We start from the raw sequence: 12,101 nt of genomic DNA, 5'->3' as shown, positions 1-12,101 counted from the left end.
TCCTCTGGAAGGACAATTCATTCTCTTAACTGCTGAGTCGTCTCTTCAGCCCCTAAATTTGAATTCTTAAAATAATGAATAACTACTAACAGTAGTTACCATCAAATGATAGACTAGTTATGTGTTGTTTTCTTTTTATATTTCTGTGTGTTCTAAGTTTTTTTTCTCATAAAACATTCACTATTTTGTCATGGGCAAAAAAAAAAAAAAGAGTTAAAGCCAAGTCCTAGAAGTGGAGTATTTCACACGTCATAACTAAAATTTCACATACTTCAGCTAAAGACGAAATATTCCTGTGAGAGAGAGACTCAGGCAATGAAAAATGAAGCGTGTGTTTTCTCGCAGACACCTGCCACCCTGCCACACACTACTCCTGATAAGGTAGCAGCCAACTCTTAGTCCTTGGGTTCAAAGGTGTGACCCTGTTAGTGATTATATAGTGCCAGGCTCCTTCTGTGTCTTTCCCCTGAGTGTTTGACCCACACTTCCACCCTATGAAGCAGCTACTGTTAGTAAACCACACATTTTACGGAATAGGAAACTGTAGAATTGGAGGTTAGATGGGTGGTAAAGCTGAATTTGCGTCTGTGCCACACCTGGCTGTCACCTGCCTCTTGTAGCAGAAATCCAGGTAGAACCCCAAAGAGTGACAGACAGCGTGGGCTGTAGGAGAGGAGGCTGTCTGCTTGTGCCCTGGGCTGCTTCAGGTGGGGTTTGACCACAGGAGAGCCAGGGAGAGTTGGAGGAGTTGAGGCAAACTGGGTCTTCTTCTTCCTGCAGCGTGCTGGACGTCTTCCCCACGGCGATAGCCCTGGCAGGAGCCAGCTTGCCTCCAAACCGGAACTTCGATGGCCTTGATGCCTCTGAGGTGCTCTTTGGCAGGTCACAGGCGGGGCACAGGGTAAGTTGGGGAAGCTTGTATCTGGGCTGTGTCTCTCATCTCACACCCGCTGCCTTGATACAAATGACCACCTCAGAAGGTGCATGCCAACGGCTGGTGCAAACCCTTTGCAAAAATTCCCAGGGATGAATTTCAGAGACGAACTGCCTCCGATAATTCAGTTTGCTAATCCAGATTTGTATTTATATTTAACATTTTGGCTTAGTGTAGAATTATAGTGAGTCTTTATTATCTCTAAGGCTTAGTTTTCTTTTTCTGCATGCATTCAATTTTCTGACATAACTTGGATACTCAACACATTTTTGTTGGACAAGATGCCTGTGCAGTTCTAGGCTCAGCTAGAACAGAAGCTCTCTGGGGGCAAGAGTCCCATCTGTTGGGTCCAGATTTCAGTATTCATGTACCTAACAGCATCCGTACCCAGCCAGCATCCAGTGCATGCAAAGTGGATAAACAAATAATGAATGAATGAATGAATGGAAGTCAGCAAGGTCTCTACGTTCCCAGCATTTTCCCCACTCTGGGAAGGCTCAACACACACTTTGCATCCTGTTGTTTTGTTGTTGTTTACTTGTTTACTTTTGAAAGACCCCCTTGCAACAGGCTGACCTGGAACTTGCAATCCTTCTGCCTCAGTCTCTTGTGTGCTGGGATTACAGGACTGTGCCACCATAGTTATCTGCCTGTTCTTGAATTAACAGCCCCTGGCAGTGACTCTGGGCTTCTACTTTCCAGGATCCCATCCTTGCTGTCCCCTCCTCAAAGTGCTCTGAAGCACCAAATAGCAGCCTGGAAATGTCTGTCCTGATAGGCTTTTCCTGTCACATCCGTGTGTCTTCCATTTACTAAAAGGAAGAGAAAGTGTGGGGAGAGGTGGGGCCTGGAGGAGCTTGGAGACCCCTGAGTAAGGTCCAGTGAACACCAGCAAACCAGGTGGAAATCCATGCTTCAAAGGGTCTATTTATGTCTTTGAGGGGGGTCACATGGGAGTGGTTCAGATGCGCATGTGGGCGCTGAGGTACCTTCCCACGTCAACCAGAACCTGGGTCTTGAGTGGACCACCGCACTTCTTCACACATTGATGAAGTTCTTAGCGATTGGCAGATTAGACCCGAGCAGTCCTCTGAAGGAGTCTGGGGTCACTCTTGAACGTCTGCCTCTGTAGAGCAGCAGAGTCTCCGGGCCTGGCCCTCTGGAACAGCATGACATAGGAAGACTGTTTCTGCCTTAAGCCGGAAGTACTGTGTGACCCTAGCAGCATTAGCCGAGACTTCTGTGGAGAGGTGCTCCTGAGTGTCTATGGCCATGGTTACTAGTAGAATAATTGGGGTCACCAGGAAGTGATCTTCTTAATGTGGTCAGGCTACCTGTGGATGCCAACTCCTTCTTGTGCTTACTTCTGTTCCCAGACAGAGCTGTGTCTTCCTTTAGCATCAGATTTGTGCACCCTCACTGGATTAGGTCCAGGAACCAAGTGGGGGAAACACGTACAAGTCTTGACACCATCAAGGGACCTACATTGTATTGGTAACTAGCCCAAGTGGGGCTTGTTTATTTTCTTACCACACCTATGGCCTAGCAGTAGGCAGCAGCCTACTGTCTACAGGGAGCTTCTGATGGCATCTTCACGTGGGTCCAGTGCCCAGCCTCCCAGGGCACCAGCTTCTTCCAGTGTGCATGTAGACAGACACTCTAGAGAAGACGACTTTGGAATGTAAGAACAGGGCTAGTTGATGGCCATGAATTTGGGTTTGGTTTTTTTTCCGGTCATCCTAAACTGTTGAATGAAGAGACTAAATTGTCTTGGATTTGTAATAGTTTTAGAGGAGGCCAGCAGATCAAAGCAAATGATTTTGTATATATCCACCCATCCATCCACCCACCCATCCTTCCATCCATCCATCCATCCATCCATCCATCCATCCATCCATCTACCCATCTACCCATCCATCCACCCACCCATCCATCTATCCACCCACCCATTCATCCATCCATCCATCCATCCATCCACCCACCCACCCATCTACCTATCCATCCACCTATCCATCCATCCATCCATCCATCCATCCATCCATCCATCCATCCATCCATCATCCATATACATAGTGTATACCTCTAAAGATATTTATTTTATGTACATCATGTGTGCCTGAGTTTATGTGGGTGCACTACTTGTATACGGTGTCCACAGTCATCAGAAGAAGACATCAGATCCCCTGTAAGTGGAGTTTCAGACAGTTGTGAGCCTCAATATGGGTGCTGGGAACCAAACCCAGGTCCTCTGCAAGAGCAGGAATTGTTCTTAACCACTGAGCCATCTGTCTAGCCCCTTGTACCTCTTAATAAATGCAATTTGTATCCACCCACAGCTCTGGCCTCCATTTAGAAGGATTCTAATATGGGTTGGTTTAGAAAACCATTCCAGTTTCTAGAAGCCCAAAGAACTTCCTGGACAGTCAGCTCAAAACATTACACAGATGTGTCTGTCTCAGCGGTTGGCTTCTCTGCATTTCGAGGGTAGCCCAGAGCTGAAGAGAGAAACAGTGTAGACATCCTCTCATTCAGCAGGGCCATGGAATGAGAGGCATGAGGCAAACAGTGGCTGCTAGTTTTCATACCTATGACCTCACTCCCTCTAGGAAGGTCGTCGTCTCTGTGATGTTCCAAACCCGCAGTAGCTGACATCTGGCTGCATGCTCTGCATATTTAACCCTTTGCCTCCGACACTGATGAGTCTGTGAATAGGCAGGGAGAGCAACTAAAAGAGAGGGCTGAGAGCCTGAGAGGGGAGAGGTACACATTTCAGAACCTAGTGTAGTGGCCCACTTTCTAGTGTCCTGACTCAAAGATGGAAGCTGGAGGTGGTGACTTCATGAGTGATTAAGTCACATCTTTCATGACCAGGTCCAAATATTGTCAATGAAGGGAAAGTTTCCTCAATACCTCTGCATCTATGTAGTCCACTCCAATATAGGCCAGCTGTGGGCTATAAATAGTCGGCACACCCAGAAGCCATACATCGAGGAACTGTGAACACCCATCACTTCTCTTAGGGAGGCCCCTAGTGGCGAAATGTGTCACCGAGCATGACATGCAAATGATTGACATCCCTCTCCCCTACCCCTGCTTTTGGAGACTTGAAGCTGTGTACACCCCGGCCTGATGGGGTGCAGGAGAACACCCCAGGAGATAATACTGTGCAGGGTGACACTCCCATGCTTAACAAAACAACAAAAATGTAGCAAAGCAGAGCAGCACACAGGAAAGAAAAGGAACCAAGAAGTCTGTGCAGGTTTGCAGAAGATAAAGTCAGTTGGCTTTGAACTGTGGAACAGACGTCTGGAGAGGAAATATTTTCAGCCACGATGGCGTGTAAGCTTACAATCTTCTTCCTATGTTGACGTAAACAAGAAAGCCGTCAACAGTCAGCTCCAAGTGGGGTGGCTTATATGAGTGTCTCAAAATCCACCCCCATCTCTAAGAATAGGCCATTTCAGTTTTGTTTCTTAGGTTTTGGACGTTTCTGCTAGTGCTACTTATACCTTTTGAATGTGGCAGCCTCTCCTTCGGGAGGTTCTGTTACTGAGCTCCAAATGATACCATGGTTTGAAGAGACCGACCTTGACTGTGTCTTCTGGGGGTCTAAGCATTATCACAGATGTTCCATGTCCTGTGTCTGTCCAGGGTGTCATGTCCCATGCCCCTCCCACCCCCCCTTAAGGAAACAAAGCAGTGTCCTGCTGTGACAGGCGTGGCTTTCTGGGGATGGAAGAAGTGAGGTTTTCAGTAATGACTTTGTTTCTTCTTTGGAGGAAGCCTGCTGGGGGTGTTTGTAGGGTTGATGGGGGATGGGGAAGCAGCAGGTGTTGGGGAGCCCTGCCCAGGGCAGCATCCTCTCAGGGTACTGAAACTTGGGAGAGGGGGGCAGCTGTTTCCCTCTCAAACAGATGTTTCTCATTATTTTTTCCCCAAGCCCCACGGAAACTTTGAATCACGTAAGTGCCTTCCCAGCAATATATATGGACATGATTCATACCAGGGCAGTCTCATGCCTCCAGCCCAAACCCACCAACCTACCAACGATGCTGGTCTTTTATTTCCTACCAAGTCCTTCCCTTGGGACCTCTGAATTAGGTGTTTCCGCTCTTCAGGGTAATTCTTCCATGTCTGACTGAATCAGGAAAGATTTCCTCAGCAGTAGAGTAGGACTGAGTCATAGGTGTCTGTGTTCAGGCTAGGCTTGGGTTGGAGCCATAGCTCAGGACAGAGTGTGTGCCTAGTCTGTGTGTGGGCCTGGGTTCGATCCCCAGTACTGAAATAAAAGGTCCAGAGGTGGCAACTGTTCTTATGCCATTCTTGCTGAAGAGAGTTAGAAAGGCAATCTGAGGCTGAAGGAGCCAGGACTTCATCATAAGGCCCGGGATATTTGTAAGCCATCTTTGCTTCCAGGCTGCCTTCCGCACCTAAGTGGTGGCTGCAGATGGGACTCCTGGGTGTATGACCCAAGCAGCTATAAGAAGCTCCTCTCAGAGAAGGGCCCTGAGGGGTGTTTAAAGTGCTGTTGTGGCTGTGTTGGAATTTTTAATTTGTGAAATTAAAAAGCACCAGCCCCCGGCACTCAGAACCCTGAAGATTACAGTGCTGGCATTGGGCCCGTGAGATCTTTCAGCTGCACAGCGTTGTAGACCATCCCTCCTAAGTACCTAGTGAAATGAAAATTTCACAGTGGCTCCCAGGAGTTGGTCAGCATCAGCTGCAGGCTTGTCCTTGACGGTGAGTATTTAGGGGTATGGGTAGGGGCATGGGGGATGGAGCAGACCATGACGATTTCCTTTCATGTGTACGTAGGTATATATGTAGTATGTGTCTTGGGGAGGCAGATGTGCCACATCTGCCTGTGGAGGTCAGAGGACAACTTTTGAGAGTCGATTCTGACCTTCCACTTTGCCGAGATGAGGTCTCTCTTGCTGGTCCTGTTGCTACGCTGTGTCATACTCAAGCACAGTTGGCCCTCGAGCTTCTAGCCGATTCTCTCTCTCTGCTTCCCATCTTGCAGGAGGAGCACTGAGATTACAGATGTGCACCACTGCATCTGGCTTTTTATTTGGGTTCCTGGGATCGAACTCAGGTCATCAGACGTGTGTATCAAACACATTTTCCTGTGGCGCCATCTTGCTGGCCTGGCATGGTTCTCTTAGACACAGCTGCCGTCTCTTTCTCAGGTACTATTCCATCCCAACAGTGGGGCTGCTGGAGAGTATGGAGCCCTGCAGACCGTCCGCCTGGACCATCACAAGGCCTTCTACGTTACTGGTAAGTTGAGCCTCTCACCCTACCTCCCATGTGCACACCTTAGGGGTTCCCTGTGAGAGTGGGTACGGCTCTCTTCTTTGAGGAGCTTACAGCATGTGCCTCTGACTGCCGACTGAACCTGAGTTTGGCAGGAGGACCCACCAGAATGGAAACAAGGCCTTCCTGCAGCAGGCTCAGGGCTCTGGCCTCTTCTTCACCCCTTTCACCCAGAGAACAGTTTGCTCCAAGTTAGGCTTTAGGTGCCACTTTGGCTGCTGATGAAATAGGAACTCAGAGACCCTCAAAAGTGTCATTTATTTGGCAATAAACTGTTTCGGAAGGTAGACTCTTAATGTCTACGCAGCAGACCAACAGACGTTTCCCTGCTCCTTGGTCCACTCAGTGACTGTCCTGTGTGTCCATTTTAGAAATGTCACCTGGGGCTGGTGAGGGGGCTTAGTGGGTGTTCCAGTCTACTTTCTACTGCTGTGATGAAAACCATGACCAAAAGCAGCTTGGGGAGAAAAGGGTTTATTTGCTTTCCACATCCTAGGTCACAGTTCATCGCAGAGGGAAGTCAGGATGGGAACTCAAGGCAGGAACTGAGGCAGAGGACATGGAAATTGTTGTTTATTGGCTTACTCTCTGGGCCTTGCTCAGTTTGCTTCCTTATCCCTCCCAGGACCACCTGCCCAGGGGTGGCACCACCCCCCATGGGATGGGTCCTCACATGTCAGTCGTTAATCAGGAAAATGTCCTACAGATTTGCCAACAAGCCAATCTTATGGAGGTATTTTTTCTTTCTCTTTTCCAATTGAGGTTCCCTCTTTCCCAATGAGGGGACTTTTTCTTTTCCAAACTTCAGTTTGTGTCAAATTGACATCCACAGTGGGTAAAGGTACTTGCTTCCAAGCCTGCTGACATGAGTTTGATCCCAGGCATCCACACGGTGGAAGGGAAGAGCCATTCTTTAGGTTGTTCGTTGACCTCTACACATTTGCTGTGGTATGGATACATACACACACACACACACACACACACACACACACACACACACACATACATACACATACACACACACATCACACACACACACCACATCACACATACATACACACACACACACACACACCACACATACATACACATACACACACACACCACACATACATACACATACACACACACATCACACATATACACACCACACATCACACACACACACACCACATCACACATACATACACACACACACACACACCACACATACATACACATACACACATATCACACATACACACACCACACATCACACACACACACACCACACATCACACATACATACACACACACATACACACACACATCACACATATACACACCACACATCACACACACACACACACCACACATCACACATACATACACATACACACACAGACCACACATACATACACATACATACACACACACATACAAACACACACACCACACACATACACACACCACACATCACACATACATACACATACACACACATACACACACACACCACACACATAAGACATACACACACACCCTTGCCCCCACATCTATGCATATGCATAGGCATGTATGCACACACGTGCACACAAATAAAATTAAAAAATTAAACTCTATGGTCTTGAAATGGTTGTCCCAGTATTTTTCACTTAGTTGGAGCTCTAACATTTTGAAGTTAATCAGAGAAAAACAAAACAAAATAACAATAGATGAGAAACTCTGACTAGAACTCAATGGAGATTTCAGTTTGACTTAGTTATTTCATGTTGGAGATTTTCAAAGAACTATATCATTAAAAAAAAGAAACACAGAATTTATTTTCTGAGTGTAAAATGTGGTTGCAAAACCAGAACAAGCCCTTTGAGTTCACAGCTCCGGGGATCTTAGAAATGCTTCAAGAATCTTTGGTTCCTAAACCTCAGACAAAATAGTCAGATCTTTGCTATGGTCTCAGAGGGACAGTTCAGGGATCAGAGTTCTTACATTACATTATCTAAGAGGCATGGGCCCTCCAGGCTGAACTGACTTCATGCAGAGAGAACCCTGCCAGAAAGCCCGTGGCACCACGATACTGGAATCGTAAACCTTACCATGAAGTAATAGGGCCGTGTAAAGTGATCACAATCAGAGAGGAATGACAACCCCAACTTGAAGGAGAGCCAGGGTGGGAACGGGGTCACTGAGCTCTCCATACATCTGAGGGAAACTGCTAACAGGGTGAGATGCTGCCATGTTCTGGGTCCTCCCCACACTTTTAAAAAAATTTGTATCCTGATTACTTAAAACTGCATTTGGGAAAGGCAGGTGAATGGGCATCTACTCCATTAGGATGGAGAACAATATGTTCTCCGATGGGGAGATGATGTTGGGCCATGACGTTGGAGTGGCCTTGGAGGATAACCAGTCTTTTGGTGTTCAGCCTAGAACTAGGGAACCTCACTGGTTTTCCTCCCTGCCCCTCTTTTCAAAAATCATCTCTTTTCTTTCTTTTTTTCTTTTAGCGTGTGTGTGTGTGTGTGTGTGTGTGTGTGTGTGTGTGTGTGTGTGTGTGTATGTGTGTGTATGTGTGTGTATGTGTGTGTGTGTGTGTGCACACTCGAGTTTTTACATCAGGCATCTTCCTTGATTACTCTCCATCTCAGACAGTGAGGCAGGATTTCTCACTTGAACCCAGACCTCACTGATTCTGCCAGCTTGGCCAGCTTGCTTTGGAGATACTATCTTTGCCTCCTGAGTGCTGAGGTTAGAGGTGGGCTTCCACAACCACCCATTGTTTTTATGGGCACTGGAGATCCGAACTCTGGTCCTCACACTTGCATGGCAAGCCTTGTACCTGCTGATACATCTCCATAGCTACTCTTTGCTGCTTTTAAAGTAGTTAGAGGCCAGTCCAGATGACTGGGTAGAGCACTTGCTGGCAGGACTGATGTCCTGAGTTCAATTTGGAAAGACTACATGATGGAAGGTGTCCTCTGACCTCCACATATGCTCGGTGGTGATTTGTATCCCCACACCACCTCCCAGGAATGATTACACACACACACTCACACACACATACACACACAGGCACACACGTGCATGCACGTATGCAGAGGTATGCACACACATGCATAAATAAATGATAATGTAAAAGTAGGGCAGATTTTACACACAGTGATAGATGCACATCTAAATGTGTATACCTGTGTACACACTGCATAATGCTGTGGATTGATGTCATGGATACAAAGTGTGTCCTCCCAAAAGCTCATGTTGAGCTTGGCCCTTGATAAGCAGTGTAGAGAGGTGAGACTTTTGGAAGATGCTTAGATCATAAAAATGTGAATCTCACCTGTGGATTAACCCATCGATGACTTTCCAGCACTATAGGCTCTCGGGAGGCAGGGCCAGTTTGGAGGAAGGTCATTGAGCATGCACCTTTAAGGGGTGTATCTTGCTGCCTTTCTCTCTGCTTCCTGTTCACTCTGGGATAAGCAGCTTCCCTTTGATGCTTTGGCCTTGCAGAAATCCTAAGAGGCAGGGAGCCAGCTGACTATGGACCAAAAGCTCTGAAAACATGAGCCCCAGTAAGGCTTAAGTCCTCATTAAGTTATCTGCCTTGGGCATTTTGTCATGGCAACAAAAGCTAGTGAAGACAATGAATATTGGCTGATTTCCAGTTCTTAAGCCAACTCTACATTAATAAATAAGCCCACCCAGTCATGGTGTTGTGTATACATAAGTATATATGTTTATATCAAGTACATACACCTATATTATTGGATTTTATTTGCTAGGATTTTGCTTATAATTTTCTTTCTTGTAAAGCATGTGTCAAGGTTTGGCATAAGGGTTTCGCTGGTTTGGGATGAGTCTCTTGTTTTTTCGAAGGCTTCCTAACACTGGTGCTACTCCTTTCTTGCTTGATTAAATTTACCTGTGAAACTATTTGTCATTGCCAATGTTGTAAAAATAGTTCCCTGCTCTGGGCGGTGGTGGCGCACGCCTTTAATCCCAGCACTCGGGAGGCGGAGCCAGGCGGATCTCTGTGAGTTCGAGGCCAGCCTGGTCTACAGAGCGAGATCCAGGGCAGGCACCAAAACTACACAGAGAAACCCTATCTCGAAACCCCCCCAAAACAAACAAACAAACAAACAAACAAATAAATAAATAAATAGTTCCCTGTATTTTCTTCTAAGGGTTTTTATTGTTTGGGGTCTTACATTTAGGTCTTGGAGCCATTTGAAGTTAACTTTTGTGTGTAATTTTTAGTAAGAGTCCAATTTAATTCTGAGCCATCTCTAGCTCCCACTGTTGCATGTATGTGAATATTTATTATTATTATTATTATCATTATCATATTTCTTTGTTTTTTTGAGATAGTGTTTCTCTGTGTAACAGCTCTGGCTGTTCTGGAATTTGCTCTGTAGAGCAGGCTAGCCCAGAACTCACAGAGATCCTCCTGCCTCTGCCTCTTGAGGGCTGGGATTAAAGGTGTGCGCCACCACAGCCTGGCTATTTTTATTAGTTTTAATTGTATGTGTGTGTGTGTGTGTGTGTGTGTGTGTGTGTGTGTGTGTGTGTGTAGATGTGTGTGTGAGTGCAGGTGCTCATGGGAGCCTGAGGTGGCAGATCCCTGTGGAGGCAGAGCTACAGGCAATTTTGAGCCACCTGATGTGGGTGCTGGGAACTGAACTTGAGTCTTCTACAAGAGCAGTATGGGCTCTTAAACTACTGAGCCATCTCTCTTGCATCCCCCCAGCCCCCGAAATTGTCTTTTTAAATGATAGTTTTCCTTTCCTGCACCAGGAACAATGGAATTTATTATAGCATTTATTATGAGACCTACCTGAGCTCCCGGAGTTAAAATTCACAAAAAGCAGGAGGCGTCCAGGGTAGGGATGCATCTTAGGGGTACGATGCTTTTGCCTGGGCTTGATTCTCTAGACCCAGTGGCGGAGAGAGAATGACAGCATCCAGAAAGCATGGAGTAGCAATGACGAGATCCCCCTGGGATTTGTCCGTCAAAGAGTTCCTTGCCCCGCTCGCACTGCTCCAATAGTGGTCTGTGCTGTGGCCAGTCACAGCTCTCTGCCCACCACCTCTTCAACCCTGGGCAGGGTTTGCTCCATCTGTGCACGTCTCAGAGCTGATGGAAACTGTTCATTTTTTAGTACGTTGTGTTCCCTCCTGCTTTTGCACGGAGTGGTGGCTTCCACACTGCTTCTGGGCCACAGTGGCGGCCAGAGCCTCCTGTGTAGTTGTTTAAAAATTGTGCATTGGGCCTTGTTGGTGAAACATGGTAGAGACCGACTACTGCGTGTTGGCTTTTATTATCAAGGGATGTCAATGACAGTCCATTCTCTTGAACTTGGGAAGGGTTTGTTTTACGTCCTTACGATTTGCCTTTCAGATTTTGTCCTTAGTTTAGAAAAGTCCCTAGCCCCCGGGCTCTGATTTCTATGCCTCACCTGAACTTTGTGGGGATGTCAGTAGCAGACAAGAAGGGGATTTTTGTTTTTCTTTTGCTTTTCCACATCTGTTTTTTTTTTTTCCTCTTAAAAGAGGATCTCACTTTGAGTTTAGGATGGTCTTGAACTATATAGGCCAGGCTGGTCTGGAACTCTTGGTCCTCCTGTCTCTGTCCCTTGAATGTTGAGATTATAGGCTTGCACCATCATGCCTGGCTCATTTCTGTCATATAACAGTACTCCAGACTCTGCTTCCCTGTGGCCCCAGAAGCGCCTGCTATTTTGGTCATCCAGTTCTGCTGATGGGCTCTCTTTCTCTGGGCAGGCATTCTTTCAGGGGTCAGCCAGGGATTCACAGGAGTTTATACAGAGATTTCGAGGCTTGTACTCTATGGCTGTGTTCCTCTTGGGATTTC

General features: G+C 46.7%; 1 protein-coding gene across 7 annotated transcripts in view; it reads left to right on the top strand.

The window, feature by feature from the left end:
• Positions 1–12,101, top strand: part of Arsg (arylsulfatase G) — a 132,492-nt gene that overhangs the window by 117,509 nt on the left and 2,882 nt on the right. For 6 of the 7 annotated variants that reach the window (XM_052757241.1, XM_052757245.1, XM_052757243.1 and 3 more), the window contains 2 exons: positions 781–901; positions 6,124–6,214. In XM_052757241.1, the coding sequence (XP_052613201.1) occupies positions 781–901; positions 6,124–6,214 (212 nt within the window). Of the gene's footprint in view, positions 1–780; positions 902–4,874; positions 4,897–6,123; positions 6,215–12,101 lie in introns of all 7 variants that reach the window. The other variant, XM_052757244.1, reaches the window with a different exon arrangement.

The sequence above is a fragment of the Peromyscus californicus genome, unplaced genomic scaffold, assembly GCF_007827085.1.
Source record: "Peromyscus californicus insignis strain IS unplaced genomic scaffold, ASM782708v3 Scaffold_3__1_contigs__length_106647218, whole genome shotgun sequence".
Taxonomy (NCBI): domain Eukaryota; kingdom Metazoa; phylum Chordata; class Mammalia; order Rodentia; family Cricetidae; genus Peromyscus; species Peromyscus californicus.
Note: the sequence above shows the minus strand (reverse complement) of the source record. Positions and strands in the feature narration are given on the sequence as shown.